The sequence below is a fragment of the Apteryx rowi genome, unplaced genomic scaffold, assembly GCF_003343035.1.
Source record: "Apteryx rowi isolate R43461 unplaced genomic scaffold, aptRow1 scaffold_995, whole genome shotgun sequence".
Lineage (NCBI taxonomy): Eukaryota > Metazoa > Chordata > Aves > Apterygiformes > Apterygidae > Apteryx > Apteryx rowi.
The window spans coordinates 132909-150704 of record NW_020451310.1 but is presented as its reverse complement, the minus strand read 5'-3'; the positions used below and the strand labels follow the sequence as shown (position 1 = coordinate 150704).

At 40.3% G+C, this 17796-nt stretch overlaps 1 protein-coding gene across 1 annotated transcript in view; it reads right to left on the bottom strand.

Annotated features, from left to right (window-relative positions):
• Window positions 1-1009: 1009 nt before the first annotated feature.
• The window catches only part of LOC112960795 (neurexin-3-beta-like), a 111527-nt gene continuing 94740 nt past the window's right edge, over window positions 1010-17796 (bottom strand). Inside the window, exon 2 of the mRNA XM_026055375.1 lies at window positions 1010-1239. Coding sequence (XP_025911160.1) covers window positions 1010-1239 — 230 coding nt within the window. The remainder of the gene's footprint in view (window positions 1240-17796) is intronic.

The window sequence follows — 17796 nt, the reverse complement described above, 5'->3', positions numbered from 1 at the left end:
AACACAAACTAAATTATTGTAAATACCATAAAAAGAAAGAAGCCAGAAGCAGTGATAGTCCAATGACTCACAGCCATATTTAAACCAACTCGAACAAATGGAATTTTATAATAAAATTAGAAATTGAACCATTTAAACACTAATGATGAGTTCTAGCTCTAACCCTTGCTTCAGAACCATGCTGCAATATACCAAATGCTTCCACGAGATTCTGAGTATCTTCAATTCCTTTAAAAGTCAATGGCATTCACATTAGGTCCATGTGTTGACCACTGGCATTCCTCTTATTTACTTACACTTTCTCTAAGTGCCTGTCAAACGTCAGCAGCTCCCAAGCTCATACAAATCCTGTCCCTATCCCCCACTCCACTGTGAATTAAGACATAAAACACTGGACATAGATTATGAGCACTGAGTAACATGACCAGCTTCTACTTCTAATAAACTTGTTCATTTTGTTTAGAAAGGAAAAAAAACAACCAAACACACCCCCACACCCCAGAAGTTTCTAGTGCTAGTCTTCCAGGTTTCTAAAAGAATTCCAGCCTCTCCCTAAAACCACCTTTAGCTAAGTTTCCCTACTCTAATAAATAAATAAAAAAAACAACAACAAACCACACATCAACACTCAGATCAACTCTTTTACACCAGATGAGGGTCCAATCAATTCTCATTTAATCTTCTGGGCGAGAAGGGTTAATTCTCTATTTCATTCTTTGCCTTCTGACAAGAGTAACACTCCACAGATTCAGTGCCATGAAATATTTTTACCATTTTTGAATAAATCTTAGTGCTATTGAATCCCACAGGACTTGCTGTCCTCCCCCTCAACTCCCACCAAAGACTTGGTTCCATGTGTATTCCATTCAGCCAGATCTACAAAGCCATAAAGAACCACCTCAGTTCCTTACCTAGCAGATTAATTCGGTGAGTGCTAAGGATATAGGAAGCACAAAGTACGAAATAAATGCTATTTTATAACAATGGTTTTCTTCAAATCCATATTTGGTTAACAGAAATTCAGGTCCAGCACAGACATGGACCTATCTATACTCACTATATGAAGCTGCAGAAAATCACCAAGCCCAGGCGCACTGTCAATCCGAACAAGGATGCCGTCCTTCACTGTTGTGCTGAAGCCCACAGCAAGACGGTCTGTCCTTGTGCTCGGTCTGTCATTAGCTGGCCAGGTGTACAAGATGAGACCTCCACTCTTCCCAAAGATATACGTGGCACCAGCTGCAAAACAGAAAACCAAACAAGAATGCATTAGTTCACTATTTTATTTATTTATTCACCAAAAGCAGTAATAATGCTATGGCTTCCAAAAGGAATATAAGCAAGTAAACTCTTACATTAGGAGTGCTGAAATTACAGCCTGCTACTGGCAGTGGATAGAGAAGGTTCTAGAAAAATTAACAGATTAGATAAGTATGCATTTCCAGACCCTACCAGGCAATAGCAGGGTTTTAGTAAACACTGTTGTCTATGTTGTGACAAATGACATTGTGAGACAATGACTCCTTGATATTGAAATTGATTCTTTATCTGTTTTAAGACACACGTRAAATGAAGATTTAGACTGCCCTCTCCACCTTCTCACATGCATTCTTCCTCTACAAACTGGCAAGTTTTCTTTTGTGGAACAATGGCTCTAGAACATGAGACACTAGCAAAAAGATGCAAAGACAAAATAGCTTTTATCATACAATTTTTCAATACAAACAAATTTGTTCCTTCACCATTAGCCTCATATCACTAGATTCAGCAACAGACAATGTAATTCCCTCCTTCAGAAAAGTTCATCATTCAGATGAGCATGGACTCTAGACTGATACAAATACTTTCAGTGATGAATCTAAGTGCGTATGCATGTTATTCAAAACATCCTCATGTTCCTACATACATAACAGCAAGGGAACCACAAACAAGTCACTCAGGACAGGTTCACTGTACATATCTTACTGAACCACATTTCAGGTAGGAGTTCCTAAATAAGACAAGCATAATAAGAGATAAGACAAGCAAACAGCTCATCAAGAATGCATGATTTCATTAGAGCTAATATCTGCCCGGATAATGCTATAATACATCGCTTAAACAAAACACCCAAAAAACAACCAAGACAGGCAACTCCCCTTCCTCCCCAAAGGAAAACTCATTAACCACCACATAACCAACATGAAAACCCACATGTCTTTCAGAAGCATGGGATTCGAAAGGAATATTTGGCAGCTCTCCTTGAGACTGGCTTTGTCTTCAGCTAAATAATATATTATCCAAAGCGGGAGACCTTCCTTTTCCTCAACGCTTCCTAAGACTTCAGTATATCTAGTCCACATATTTCCAATACCATTTATTTTTATAGTTAGCCTGGCAATGCTTTCCTTGACCTTACTTTTAAAAACAATGCCAGACCTCTCCAGAGCTGAACACGAGCCTCCTACACTCACATGTGCCATCCGAGCTCAGTAAGAAGGAAACACAAGTGAGGAGTTGTTGTGGATGAGGAAGCCAAGAAGAAAAGTGTTCAGAGTTTACATTCTCACTCTTGCTCAGAGTTAGGAGCAGGATTTTATCTGAGCTTCTTGAAAAATATGGCTAAAGACATGGCAAGTAAAATTGCTGTCCTAGACCCAGAATGCACAGGCAGGCCAGAAACAACACCGCATCCTGATGCCTCAGTCACTTGCCGCACCTGAGTTTTTAAGCCCTTTTTACAATGGGTCACAAGCTATAACAGTAAGTAAAAACACCCAGCTCCCATCACTGCACCAGGCATAAGATACCTGTAGAAAGTACAGGGGAAGCTGTGTGCATTTTCCAGTTTAAGTTAAGCTACAACCAATGCTAATTTATTCTTCTCATAAACCAGCAAAATCAAGCAACCCAAAAAAGGCTCAATGTAGTTGGATATAGAAAACAGGTTAGATCATATCTAGGTCATTTTTATGCTCGCCTACAAAGCCACGACTCCACTAAAGCTCTTTACAACCTGAATTCCAAAAGAATACTACACATTAATACAAATAATTGATACATTTCAGTTAAGAAGCTTCCTCTGGAAATCTCAGTACACATTACCAAGACAGATGGCAAAATTCAGGCTATAGGAGGAAAGTGATTTGTGAACAGCTGACTCAATGACAGAGCGAAAACGAATCCCCATTTCCTACCTTCCAGGTCTGGGTATATCCACCAGAACATACCCTTGGTAAATTCAAACAAATGTGTCTGAAATCAGGATTCGGTAGGAAATTTCACTCATAATTCTGAATTAACAGGACCACAGCAGCATACAGGAGCAGCGAATATATTTCTATTTCAGAAAGCTTAGTTCTACAGACCAAACTCAATCTCTTAATTCTCTTAACTCAATCTTCTTAATTAAGATGGAGGATTCAAGACTATTGTAAAATATGTAGAAAGGGCTTTTTTTTTTTTTTTTTCTTTCTTTTAAAATAAAAACACCTCCCCAAGTACATCTGCAATTTCTTCAAATTAGAGATGACTGGGTAGTGAATTATCCACGGCTTCCCTCCACGCACAGATATTTCAGACTGCCCACTATGAACTATATCAGAAACCACTTCTTTCAGTTTATTAGTTCGTTGTCTATTGCATTATACTTTGCTATGCCTTACTTTAGTCTGCAAGGTAAAGCAAGATGTGTTCACTCATTACTGATGGCTTCATGGTTTAAAACCCACTTTCCAAAACTATTCCTACAGGAACTGCAGAATCCCTTCCTTTTTTTGTACTGGTTATTGGGCCCTTCAGCAGCAAAGACGAGCTAGGAAGAGAATTCTTCGCTATTTATAAAGACAATTTCTTTACCTATCCAAGAGCCATTTGGCTGCAGGTAGAGCATGTCAGAACTCCTGTGAGCACCAATTAGAGCCAATTATATCTTCATAGACCTGTCATGGGACTTAACTGTTTAACAGAGCTCATTTTCTCCTCACAGAGCACAGATTTTGCTTTTAGGCCTAAATTGAGGAAATTCAGTACTTTGAGTTTGTGCACAATGATCATTCAGATGTAACAACCTGAGGAGCACTACTCAAAATAACCTGTTAACAGCAGTCTGATGGCCTGCAGGTGCTGCATTAGCATCCAGGTCAGAATTATCTGCACAGTGATAGATGGACCAGTGGATTTACCTGTGTGCAACTCAATACACAACAACTTGCTGGGTATGTCAGCGTCCCTTCTCTTCAGTTTTGAAGGTGTATAGTATACCACCCATTTCCAAGCAGTGCAGTGGGTATATTAACAGTGTACCAGTAAAGTTTTTCTAACATAGGAATACGATAGTCACTCCAGACAGAAAATACAAGATATGGAGATATTAAGAGAAACCATTAAGTAGAAGGAAATGAATAATCAGAATTACTATTGCATTGTGATCACACTGAAAAATAACATTGATTTAAGTGTTTATACTTGACTGCAGCACCCATAAGTTTATGGAGTTTAAAATCTTAACAGAAGCGATGAACAGGACAAACAGTACAATTACAGTCTTGGACTTCATGAGCAAAGATTTCACCTGCTTCAAAATTCAACAAGGTTCTGACACCTTTACCTAGTTGGCCCTGCTTTAAGTTGGGGAGGATGATCAGGTTGCACTAGTTTCCCTCCAGAGGTTCCTTCCAATTTTAATTATTCTACAAGTCCACAAAATGCCACAAAGAAAAGCTAGTTACTGGTTTAAGTGAAGCATTCATCAAAAAAAAGTAGAAGGAAATCCCATCACACAAACCAGTGGGAAGTGGGAGTTTGTCTGAAAGTGTGCATCTTGTTTCCCTTAAAAAAAAAAAAAAAAAAAAAAAAGGGGGGGGGGCAAAAAAATTTTGATGACATAAAAGTCTGTTCAATTTGAGATCTTCTCCCTGCACTCAAGCTTTATTACAGACCCCTTTATGGCACGGGAGCACATGCATTTTCTTCCAGGACACTATTCCAGACAGAGAATTGATAATACCCTGTTAATGAGCAGTCATTTGATATTTAGTTTTTCCTCATCATTCAATATGTAATTATACACCTCTTATTAAATACAACTCCAACAATTCCCTGAAAATTTTGAGGGACTGATTAACTCTACAGTATTTATGAGTATAGTCTCTCACTACTTCCAATATATTATTTACACTTTTCAAAAATACTGAAGAAATAAGAGGTGAAAATTCTTCCCCACTCAGCTCTGAGAAGTCCTAACTTCTCACAGCGCCCTGGGCACCAATGTGCAAGAACGGACAGGAGCAGAATATGCTCAGCTACTCTGCTGGGACACTGCATGTGAAGCTTGGGCAACACTGGGAACTCAGAGAAGCCAAGAAATATTTGCTGAGAAAACACTCCCTGGAGATTTGAGCTATTAGGACACCACCTCTATTTAGCATAAACAAAGCTGCCATTTGCTATAACTTATAGCTTGGTGGAATGACAGTTGATTTATCCCCAAAACAACATACTATAAACTTAGTGTTTAGAGGTATCAAATTTGAGAGAGATTGGCCTATTGCAACACTCCTGACAATGCAATTGCTGAAAGTCAATGTTTCAGTCAAAGTATGTTTAGCTTGGACAAATGTATTTTGCTAGCTATATTCATAGATGGAGCTGTCAGGCTGAAGCAAAAAATCATCATGGAAATATTTCGTAACAGAAGAGTTATAAGTAATGTTATTAGACATAGCAAGCAAAACCTCCTAGCAGGTTAAGAAATTTTTAGTTGAAGTTGCCACCTCCACCTATAATTTTTAATTGGTTATCACTTTTTCTAATCATTGCCCAAAGTCTTCAAAAAAAATCAATCTTAAGGAAGAGTATCCTTCAATCAACATAAAACTGTAGCAGCTATATCCTGCCTAAAACTAACCTTGGAAAGCAGTAGATAAGAAGTCTGCCACATTTGGACAAAATATAACTTCTTTTGTGGGTTCACCCACTTTTAGAGATCCGTTGAATCTCCTCACATCATGTAAAAACCCTATTTATTTGCATCTACTAAGCCATCAACAGCCCATTTTGTCTCAGCTACACTGTAACTCTAACACATAACAGTTTCACTACGGCCAGGAGAATGCAACATTGGACAAAATATTGCAAGGCTTCCATGCATTACATGCATTAACACTGTTAACTGGAGCAACTGTGCACGGGTACACCTACACACATAACGCACTACAAACACTCCAATTAAGAATGCTACAATGAAAAAGCACCTTCTTAATCTGAAAATTACAAGGAAACCAGGACAGTTGAAAAGCCAATTACCTGGGCTAACACAACATTTCTTAGCAGAGTCTTGCACCCTTTTGTGACAACATTAGACCTGATCATGCTTGTAATTCACCACAAAATATGAAGAATATAAACCTAACGAAAATATCTTTCTACCTAAAATGACACGCAAGACACATGGCATGTGCCTTTCCCTCAGTTATTATGTCTTCATGTTTTTACACAGAATTCTAAAATAAGTGCATCTGATACTGTTTTACTCCTTAACATTTTTTTGTAAGAGGACTGGAAACTTATTTTTACATTTTCTAATAAGGGGACAAAAAGAAGACATGCAATTTTTAAATTCAAAGACTTGGAAGTATACAAGCAGAGTAACTTTACTGCATTTTCGTTACTCACTGCTAGGTTGTTTGGATTTTTTTTCTTCTTCTTCATGGCTACTTTATTGTGCTACTATATTTTTTTCTGCTTAGTCCAGTAGTTCTGATGAGTCAATTGATGCACTTCATACACTGGTGCAAAGGTCCTATCATATTTATTAATAATCATGACCTTCTGCTTTTGAACAAGAAGCTATCAGTCCAGCTAAAGGAAAATTTGCAATGATGACATTTTGGTTTGGGGAWTCTTGAGAAGAAAATGAAGTTTAGCTTATTTTCAAGCAATATTTTCACAGGATGCAATGGGTAAGTGACTATGGGTAGTTAGGGAGTGAAACAAGACCCAATTCACATCATGAAGGAGACCTTGATAACAACTGTACTTTGCAGCCCTTTAAAGGGACAATCAAATGACAAAGATCTGACAGTTTAGGCAGATTTTAAGACTCCCACAAAGTCTCAATAAGGCTGAAGTTTTGACAAACTCACAGAAATAAGAAAATAAGGGTGACCCTCACTTCATAGTATACGAACTGCAGAATCCAGGTACAATTTCCATCACCACGAAAGGCACTAGTAAGGGAATGAAAATTAAAATACTCACATGACTGTGTGTGTGTGTGGGGGGGGGGGGAATACTATCTGCAGAAACTCTGCAAAGATATGAAATTTGCTCTAGCAGAAAGCGTCATTATACATTCAGGTAATGTAAAAGTAGCTCCCAGGAACATGGTAAAGAGCACTATGCTGGACAAAGTAACAGGAGATCAGCAAGGACCAGTTTCTGTTCCGATGAACAGAAGACAGATAAAATAGATTGGAGACTGCCTGAGATAGGTCTGAGGAAAGCCTCAAAGGAGCCTTCTGGTTTTTGCCCAATATTTCTGTGCCTCAAAACAGTAAGTGGGAATAAACCAGATTAATCAGACCACAGCCCCAAGGATTAAGGTCTCTCCCATACGTTCACAGCTTAAGGTGAATTTCTGCATATTTGACCACTCGGTTCCCAATCAGAAAAACAGTTTCACAGCTCTTCAGGCCTTAATCCAGTCAGACAGTTCAACATGTTATTTATTTATGCTAGCTACACTCTTGAAAGAAAGGAGCCATGCTTTGAACACCAATTCTAGGAGTGAGTTAAAGCAAACACCACAAGTTGCACAAACTAGAAAGGAGCACCTGGACTTTTCACAAATTGCTTCTGACTATTCACTGCTCTTCAAAAGTTCATCATGCAGCAACACAGACAATAAAACATCAGCTGGTACCAGTACATTGTCAAAAGTACATGTACTGGCTGAGTAAAAATGAAGCTTCTGACAGTTTTTCTTCTAACTCATTCCTTCTGGCACATCAAACACACTGCAAATCCTATAATGGAATTTGTTTGGAGTTGAAAAAATTAAGAATGATAAAAGAATATTTTTTAGAACAGTCTGAGATACACCAACAGTGTCCAGATGCATGAAGAACACCAAGAGTGGTGGAAACAGGTAAAATTTGTATCTGGTTTTGCAATAAACTGCCTAATAGCAGGGACAATTGGAGTGACTGTTCGTTACTTGAAATAATTTGAAATGAGCCAACCCTAGGTGTGTTGAAACATCTGTATAGTCTAGAGATGACCTAATAGGCATTCCCAATTTCCAGCTTGTGATAAACAATTTTCTTTAATCATTTCCATCTGTATTACCTAATAAATGCACCACAAATAGGTTCTTTGCTGTTTTACTAGATATCTAATAACATCTCTAGTTACTCATAGATATTGAAAAAAAAAGCAATCCTTGGTAAATATTACCATGCCCCCCCCCCAAAAAAAAGTACAATTAACGTTATGCCTGCATCAAACATTTCCTCATAGGGAAAGCTACTCTCAAGTGAATCTGAATTTTATAAACCACTCAACTCTATGAGTTACTATTACCAAATAAATTGAGAAACAAGAAAAATAACAATTGATCAAAAAAGTAGTGATCTGACTGAATTTTTAAAACTTCAAAATGGTTTTAAAAGAAGGTGAGACATTAACAGCATAAGTACGAAGCAGTGTGCTAGCCCCTTCCTTCTGCCCTCCCATATCTGTCCAGGCATCACAGCCTCGATGGCAGCCATTTTTGCTTGTCCCTCACTCAAATGCAGTGTTGCTCCAATTTTATTTAACTCCTCCTCTTCCTTTCTCAGTTCATATCACACTAAATCAAAGAGTTCTTCCTTAGACATAATGATGGGTCTGAGCCTAAACATAAGTCAGGATTTCAAAGAGGAAAAAAAAGACAACAGACTAGAGTACAACATTGACACCTCCTCTACAACCGGCCTTCAGGCATATACATCAATGCACCTACAGCATTTGGAATGGCCTGCGAAATCAGGATATCCCAAGGATGCCTTTGAGTTACCACGACTTGATCGCACGCATTAAAAAAATAGAAGCCTAATCAAAATTGGGTGCCAGCAATCAGAACTAAAGCTTTACTATTTTCTCCTCAGAAACCCAATATCTGGTAGCTGACACAGGTCACATAAGCATGGCACCTACATCTGTACCACTGGTCCTGCCCTTTCCCTACCCCACATTAAAAAGAAAGGTCTATTAGTATAGAGACCTACTCAATAAGAATGAACAAAAAAAGGCTTGAAAACGATTTTAGAGGAACTAATCAGTATTGTCTGCCACATTTGGCCATTCCAAAGGATCCATCCAAGGAGAAAACAAAGACAGATCTGACACTTTTTGTGAAATGACTGCTGAAACATCCTTTTATTCATCAAGGGCTTTAAATTGCCTAAGAATGAAGAACACTTAAAGCCCTGAAAAATGCAGAGCTTCCAGCCTAATCCTTGAAAAGCAAGCTTCTGTGCTCAAAAGAGTTTTTGTGAACTAGCTCTTTTCCTTTCAGGATGCTTGCTCTTCTCTTGACAAACCCTGTGAGACCCAGACTGAACACCACTCATCTCGTGCTCCCTCAAAAAGCTGATATTCTTTGATATTAAACCGAAATTCCTTCTCCGCTTTAAAATTTGAAGGAGCTTCTTTGATACAAAAAGGAGGAGTTAGGAAAACTGCAAGACCAACAAAACAGAAGCAGCAATTCAGATCATCCTTGCTTTCTTCACCTTTTTAATTACAGCAAATTCATACAAGTTACTTTCCTCTCAGTATGCATGCATAAGCCAAAAACTGCACTGGACAGTATGCTGCTGCTTATTAGTTACACTGCATTGAAGAGGTTGGAAGACGAAGAAGGGGGAGAGGAAGGAAGTGTTTCTATGAGACAGTCCAAGATAGAGGGATTTGTAGTTTGAGTGCAAACTAAATCTGGAACCCTGGGAAGGCTGATTTCTTTCCAAAAGCTGAATTTGCCATGGGGCACATTGGGGAAGTCAATCACCTCCTCAAAAGCAATTTAGGGATTAGTTGCTAACTAAAATGGACTGAAGATGACCATAGGCTTACCAACTTAAACCTAACAGATTTCAGTTGTGACAGTGTTTTCCAATAATCTCATCTGTAGTTACATAAAAATTGTTATAGTGGTACAGACAAGGATCCAGCTAGCCCATTGTCACTTCTTTAGTGCCAGCCCTACGTGGGTACCCAGGGAAGGGAGAGCAGAGCAAACGTATTTTGCTTCAAGCTTACAAGCCTTTTCAGCAATTGCCTGAGCCTTCATGTGCTTTGTTTATACAATAATCCCAAACACATCTTATTTCCAAATACTTACCCAGTCTCCCCTTGAACCCATTTTAAAGTTCTGCATTCACAATAATCACTTACATAATTCTGCTACCAACATAGCAAGCTGAACACAGGCCAGCAGCACGCCCTGGCAGCAAAGCATGACAGTGTCCTGCGCTGTTTTAACAGGACTACAGTCAGCAGATCAAGTGATTATCCCCCCCCCTTAATCAACACTTGTTAGAGTGCATCTGGAATATCGTGCCTAGTTTTGGGTCACCCCATACAAGACAGACTTTGACAAACTGGATGGAGTTCAGCAGAGGGCCACAAAGACAGTCAGGAGGCTGAAGTGTCTGCCCTGTGAGGAAAAGCAGAGGGAACAGGGCTTGTTCAGTCTAGAGAAAAGACTGCTTTGAGAGGACCTAACCACAGCTTTACAGCACCTACAAGAAGGTTATTGAGAAGACAGAGACAGGCTCTTCACTATGGTGCATGGTAGGGAGAACAAAAAGCAATGGGCATAATTTAAAACAAGAGAGACTCTGACTTCATATAAGGACAAAGCTCCCCCCACACACACACTTCCCTCCCCCCAATGAAGAGCAGTCAGGTAGTAAAACAGGTTGCCCAGAGAGGTTTTGGAGTCTCCGTGCCCGGAGGTTTTCAAGACCTGACTACATAAAGCCCTGAGCAACCCAATCTGACCTCATAGCTGACACTGCTCTGAGCAGGAGGTTTGGGCTAGACATCCTGAGGTCCCTTCCAACCTGAGCTATTCTATGATGTGAAGAACCACCACTTTAGCTAGCTCATGCTAAATTTCTGCATCAGAAGACAGTAATCTGTCCCTATACCTATCCTCCCAATGTCAATCTTGTTTTATAGACTTTTACCATAGCACCACTCCCTCACCCTCAAGTCATCTCTTTCAGAGAGACCACTTGTGTCAAGTTCAGTTCCAACACAGCTTTAGGCAGCCATACAACTAATATTAGTGTAGAAAAGGTCCACGAGGACAACCCCTCCAGGCCTTTTCTACGTGCCATAGGCCATAAAAAGCATCCTATAATAAATGCACTTCTCATAACAAATATAGAACTTTCATTACAGAAAGACAAAATACTTAAACCGCAATGCGCCAGCAGAGATAAAAAGCAGCCAAACACTACAACTGAAATAAGGAGCTTGCTAGGTATAAGTGCCCAGAAAACCTGCAGGGGACACAGAGGAACAAATGCTGTAAAACAGAAGACTCAAAATGAACAAGTTAGCAGACACATGGTTTCAAAACACACAGTGTGCCTCCGCTAAGTAAGAGGATCACATTTTCCTCCAACAGAGAGAATTGTTACAATCAACAGATCTGGACCTCTTTCTACCAAAGGACAAACCTTAACAAAATGCCATCTACTGAATCCAAGATGACATCAAACATGTCTTTTAAGCCAAATAAGGCTGCCATAATTTTAACTGAAAACTGCACCCTGATCACAAAAGGCTGCTTCACTCAAATAAGCACTGTTTGGAGAACATGGCTGCTGTGATACCACTCCATAATAAAAGGGAAAGATAGTTACAATCCAGACATTTTTGTACCAAAGGTTTCAACAGTTACTGAGATCCTTGCAGGACAAGTTTATAAGAGCACGTATTGAAGACCACATTATCTACTAGTCAGAGAGACTTTATTAGGCGCAACTGTGACTAAACTCAGAGGGAGATGGAAATATTTCTTAGTTGCATCCTGCTGCCAACGAGCTGGAGTCTGAACATGATTTCTTATATGTTGGCATTTCCTGATAAAAGAGCCCACAGAGAGGATGTCCTTGGAGGATCCCAGAAGGCAGAATACTAGAGGAGCAGTACTAAGACTGCTGTTAGCAGTCAGAAGCACAGCAGGTTTCAGAGCTCATTTGGGGCCCAGAGGAAGAATAAGGATGTTCATTCACCACAGGAGCTTTACAGAACCTTAATGGTAGCAAAATGGCCTAGGCACAGCTCAGGATAGATGCAGGCCAGCCTGCTACTACTGATCTCAGCCCACTCTCTTGCAAATAATCCCTCTCTCTCTCTAGTCTTGATCCTTAAACTATGGCTCATTCAATTAACACAAATAAACCACAAAACTGCTGTTCCTTAAGTTTTGGTTAGTCACTTCAAGGTTTAGGAAACAGCACCTTAGGGGGCCAGCTTGCACACTACTATTTTCTCCCCTCTCCTCAAGAGGAAGTAATTCTTCATTCTTCCTTACACATCTGTTCATATTTTCTTATTCATAGGTATTAAAAATAGAAAACACAACTTACATTTATGGTCTTCACAGCAGAAGATCAAAACCCAATTTTCAGGCTTGAGTGCTTTTAAAAAATTGGGGATAAGTTAATGGCCATTAGGTATTCTCCAGAGTCACAGAAGGTAACAGGTTTGCCCAGTCTCATAGCTAAGTCAGTAACGGAGCTAGGAAAAGGAAGGAGGTTTTCAAAGACCTTCAAACCTTTTGCTAGCCATTAGCATTTTAGTTTGAACCAGAAACATGCTTTCCAAGTGAATTTCCTGATCAATCAGCACTTGTTATGCCTTGATTCACATGAGAACAGTCTCCGAGTACACAAACTCAATTCAAGTAAAACTAAATGGGAAGATACAATCCAGCCGTTAACAGGTGATCAGCACATAGTATCAAACTAGAGCTAGCCCAAAGTTAAGCCCCAAAAGTAAAATGCTTACCTCAAGCCCTCAATACCAAGTTTCACTCCAAAAACCCATTCTCACTGTATCACAACACCTGTTAGGGTAGGCGTAGCCCAGTCTTTTATGACTAAATGGGGTTGCTTTGGTCTATTTGACAAAAACTAAATCCACAATTCTCAGCTTTTTGACCTCACATCAAATGCCACGTCATCTCTCAGAACTACTGGAATGCCAGTAATGCAAAGAAATGCATATTTAGAAGCTCGCTGTTCTAAGGGCTCTCCAAACTTGCCCAAGGTCACACAGAGCAAGTCTTTGACACTACTGTCTCTGCTGAACAAGATAATCACTATTCTTTCCTCCCTTCTCTCAAAAGGGTATCAAAAGCTATTAAGGTAGTATTCTTAAAGTATACTGTAAGTGATATACAACTTCTCTTGCCATAGTCTCCCCTTTTCGCGACCATGAAAGGAAAATCTCCTTTAGGAGAAGTGGACCTGTGCAAATGTTATAGAGGCAATCTGTTAAAAAGTACAGTGCCAAAGTAAAAGACGAGTGTAATGGTTGTTTAATCATTCTCACCATGAAGTGCCAATTCTTTAGTCTCTTATGACATTCATGAATGATGCAGAGGGCTAGCATGATGAATGCAGAGCAATTCCGACTGACAGATACTTTTAGAGAATTTATATCCCTCCCCCACTCCCGGGACAAAAGGGCTCTTGAGCTGAGTTATCATTTGTTCCATGAGAGGATTTACAGTCTTGCCAGCAACTCCTTATACCTTACTCTGTAAAGCACTTATTTTGATATACTGATTGTGATCATTCAAAAACAACTGTATCTGAAGAAAGTCAGCAGGGAAGAGGGGAGGAAAAGAAAAGAAAAGAAAATCTGAGCAGTTGTGAATAACTAGTTCACCTTGACCTGGGACTTGATTCCCCTCAGCCAGTTTGCTTTATGTCTTTGGTATCAGTTCTATCCCAGCATCCTCCACTATCCTAATTACAGACAGCTGGGACAAGGGAGACATCTAATCTATCACATCTGGCAAGGCAAAAAAAAAAAAGTTTGCCCCAAACAACAAGCTAGTCCTTTCTGAGCATTTCACTAGGAAGCTCCTTTGCCATGCATCAGCTTTTGTGCTACACTAGGGTGGCCTACATCTTGCAGCAACTCGCACCAATAGCTCAGGCAGCAAGGGCTCCTGCATGGGATTCATTGGCAGAGCTGCCTCCAGGTCCCGCCTGGAGAAGCGGAGCAAAACAAAGGGTAACAACGCAGCCTTAACAGCACTGGGTGACTAAGGTATTCCCATTGCTGCAATGAACACCGCCACCAAACGAGGATTATGCACATGAGGCATTCTGGCCTTGCAAAAGCCAACAGTCAACACTTCTTGCCTCCTGCAGAGACTGCTGGGGGCTCTTACAGCTTTGATACTCAGTCAGTGTTCAAAAGCAAGTTTGTGCCAGAATCGCTTCCTGAGAAGTTTGGCAGTTACAAAGTAGATTTAAAATGCATCACCATCATCTCAGGGGCCCAGAGTCTGTGACCTTTATTCACATGGAGCAATGTCCTCACTTGTGTGACACGGCCCAGTGAAAGTGCTGGAGGCTGCTCAAATTGATCCAGTGATCATAGCGATTGTCCTATACTTCATTTGGAAAGTATTAGGTGACTTCAGGGCACAGCCCTGTCACAGAAATGGCAACTTATTAGGGATATTACAGATGATAACCATGTCCTCAGAGAATACTATCGCCTTTACTTATGTATTTTAAATTATGCTTTAATATTTTTGCACCTATATACAGTATTTGAGATCAAATAGCCTGGCATTCCCATTCTTGAAGAGGGTTTATATAAGCTACAAGGAGGAATTTACCTTGCTCACCCTTGAAATGCATCTATCATCATACAGTGCTAAGGCAGGTGTTTGCATAGCACCTGTTCCCATGAAGACAGGGAGAAGGGACTTTTTAGAGCAGTGAGTGAAGCAGGTATTTAATGGGTTTTGCTAAGAGGTTTTAGTGAGACAAGTTTAATAAGGCTGAAGAAACAGCTAAAAACAAGTAGACCATCTCCCTTAACCTCACTTCCTACTCTCATTGATAGAGATTTCCTTCGTTCAAGTATTTCAAACATATACTCATCCCCATCTCCAAGTACTGACAATCAATATTTTAGTTTCAGCCTATATTGCTTAGCTGTCAATGGCCATCTATAGTCCCAACAAAGYGTTTAATTACTAAACCATTTCCCTGGGAGATAACATAAAGAGGAGTGCTCTTTCTGGTACAACTTCCAGGGTACCAAAGGCGTACAATTTCACAGAAAGCTCTGTTCTGTGCTTTCTAAGGGGGGAGGGGGGAAGTTTCTCAAATAAGCTGCAAAAATAAATCCCCAGCATATCTTTCGTCTCTCCTGTGCTGTAAATGCAAACTATTGATTTGACTCTTGCTCTTTCATGCCTTTCACACACTTCAATAATACAGAGGGATTTGTCCTTCCTCCTTTCATCTCTAGGTCTGGAATGCCTCTTAAGTCCCAAGTTAAGGGTCACTTATTCTTCCTCACGCTGCACCACTCACATCCTGCAGAGTTCAACAAGTAACAGCTAGAGAGCATGCAAGTAGCATGCTCACCTACCCTCCTGACTTCTTTGGAGGATGGGAAAGAAAATATGATGAAATTTTTATAAAGCCTAGGTTTTCAAACTTTACATCACTTATGTTTTGTCTTTTTGAAGCATCCTTCTGAATGAGATAAAAATAAATAAGTAAAATTTGATCCATGATGAAAAGCAAATTCCAGTGTCTCCACCTTGCATTGAAGTTGAATGGGCAGCACTGAACAGTGCGTACATGGCTCAGCTATTAGAAGCTTCATACCCCATTCAAAAAGAGAGCTCATATGGCCTTTCTCACCATAAAGGCCTAAAAACAGAGAATCATAGAATAATAAGAAGGAACCTCTAGAAGTCATCTAGTTCACCTTTCCTCCAACTCAAAGCAGGGCCAATAAGATCAGGTTGCCCAGGAGCTTGTCCAGTCAAACTATCAACATCCCCAAGGAAGAAGATTCCACAACAGCTTGTGCCAATGTTTAGCCACCCTAGTATTAAAACCAGAACTTTCTATATTCCAGCTTGTGCCTGCTGCCTCTTGTCCTGTCACTGTGGTTCTCCGAGTCTGTTCGTCTTCTCTATAACCTCCTAGTTGGGCAGTTAAAGACTACAGTAATATTTTTCCCCTCTTTCTTCCGAGGGCTAAGCAAACCTCCTTCTCTCAGCCTCTCCTGATATGTCACATTCTCCAGCTTCCCATCGTCTTGGTGACCCTCTACTAGACTTTCTCCAGTATCAATATCTGTCTCATACGGAGAAGCCCAAACTTGGGCAAAGTACTCCATATGTGGTCTCACAAGTGCTCACTAGAAGGGAAGAATCTACTCCCTCAACCTGCTGGCTGTACTCTTGCTAAGACAGATCACTGAAGTTGGCTGCCTTTGCTGCAATGGCACACTGCTGTCTCACATTCAGATTGGCTGTACATCTTTTCTGCAAAGCCAGTTTCCATTCAGTCAGCAGCCAGCCAGTCCTGCTGCACAGGAATTCTCCATCCCAGATATAGGACTCCACATTTGGCTTTGCTGAACTTCATGAGACTGTTGGCCCATTTCTCCAACCTGCTGGGGTCACTCTAAATAGCAGCCCTGCCCTCCAGCACATCAGCTACTCCTCCCAGTGTGGTACCATCTGCAAACTTGCTGAGAGCACTCTGTTCCATTACACAGGTCATCAATGTAGACATTAAACAGTACTTGTACCAGGAGCAATCCCTGAAGGACATCACTAGTCAACAGATGCCTGTTGGACTTTAGCTTGAATGCTGCATCTAAGGGCTGTGACCAGTGGCACAATTTTCCACCCACCTCACAGTCTGCTTACTCAGCCCATATCTCATCAGTCTGGCTGTAAGGATACTGTGGAAGACTGTATCAAAGGCTTTGCTGAAGTCAAGATAAACACACTAACTGCACTCCCCTTGTCCACAAAGCCAGTCTTACTGTAGAAGGCAACAAAGTTGGTCAGACACAGTTAGACCTTTTTAAGTCTACATGGGCTGTTCCCAGTTAGTTTTTTTGTCTTTCGTGTGTTTGAAAGAGGCTTCTAGGAGAATTCACTCTGTAATCTTTCCAGGAACTGAAGTTTGGCTGACTGGCCTGTAGCTCTCCAGATCCTCCTTCCTGCCTTCCTTGAAGACAGGCATGACATTTGCCTTTTTCCAGTTACATCATCTCATTAATAACATTGTACTCTTTATTTTACTTATGTTTTCTCTGAGTATCTTACATCTCCTCACTACATTCTTTGAATGTTAGAGTCCTGTAGTGTCAAGTAGTTCTCACGTCTTAACATTTCTCCTATCCTAGAAAGTGTTTCCTACCTTGAAACATCTATCCTGTTAAAAAAATTAGACCTCCCCTTGTGTCAACTCAGGGAGTCATTTTCAGTCTCAAGGCCTGCACACAAGTGTTACTTTACCTATTTAAGGGCTTGAAAACAGGAAGGCTCCTTTTCCAAGATTCCACTGAGTGCACACCTGCTCCTGACTATATTGATTATATAACTRTTTCACAAAACACATTAAGCGTTACTGGTGTTCTGTACACCATAACACCCTATTTTGCAAATCCAGGGACCTCTGGGGATCAGCTTTGCAGAAACACCAAGAGGTCAAGATAAGCCATATCAAGAAAACAGCATTAATTCCCCCCCCC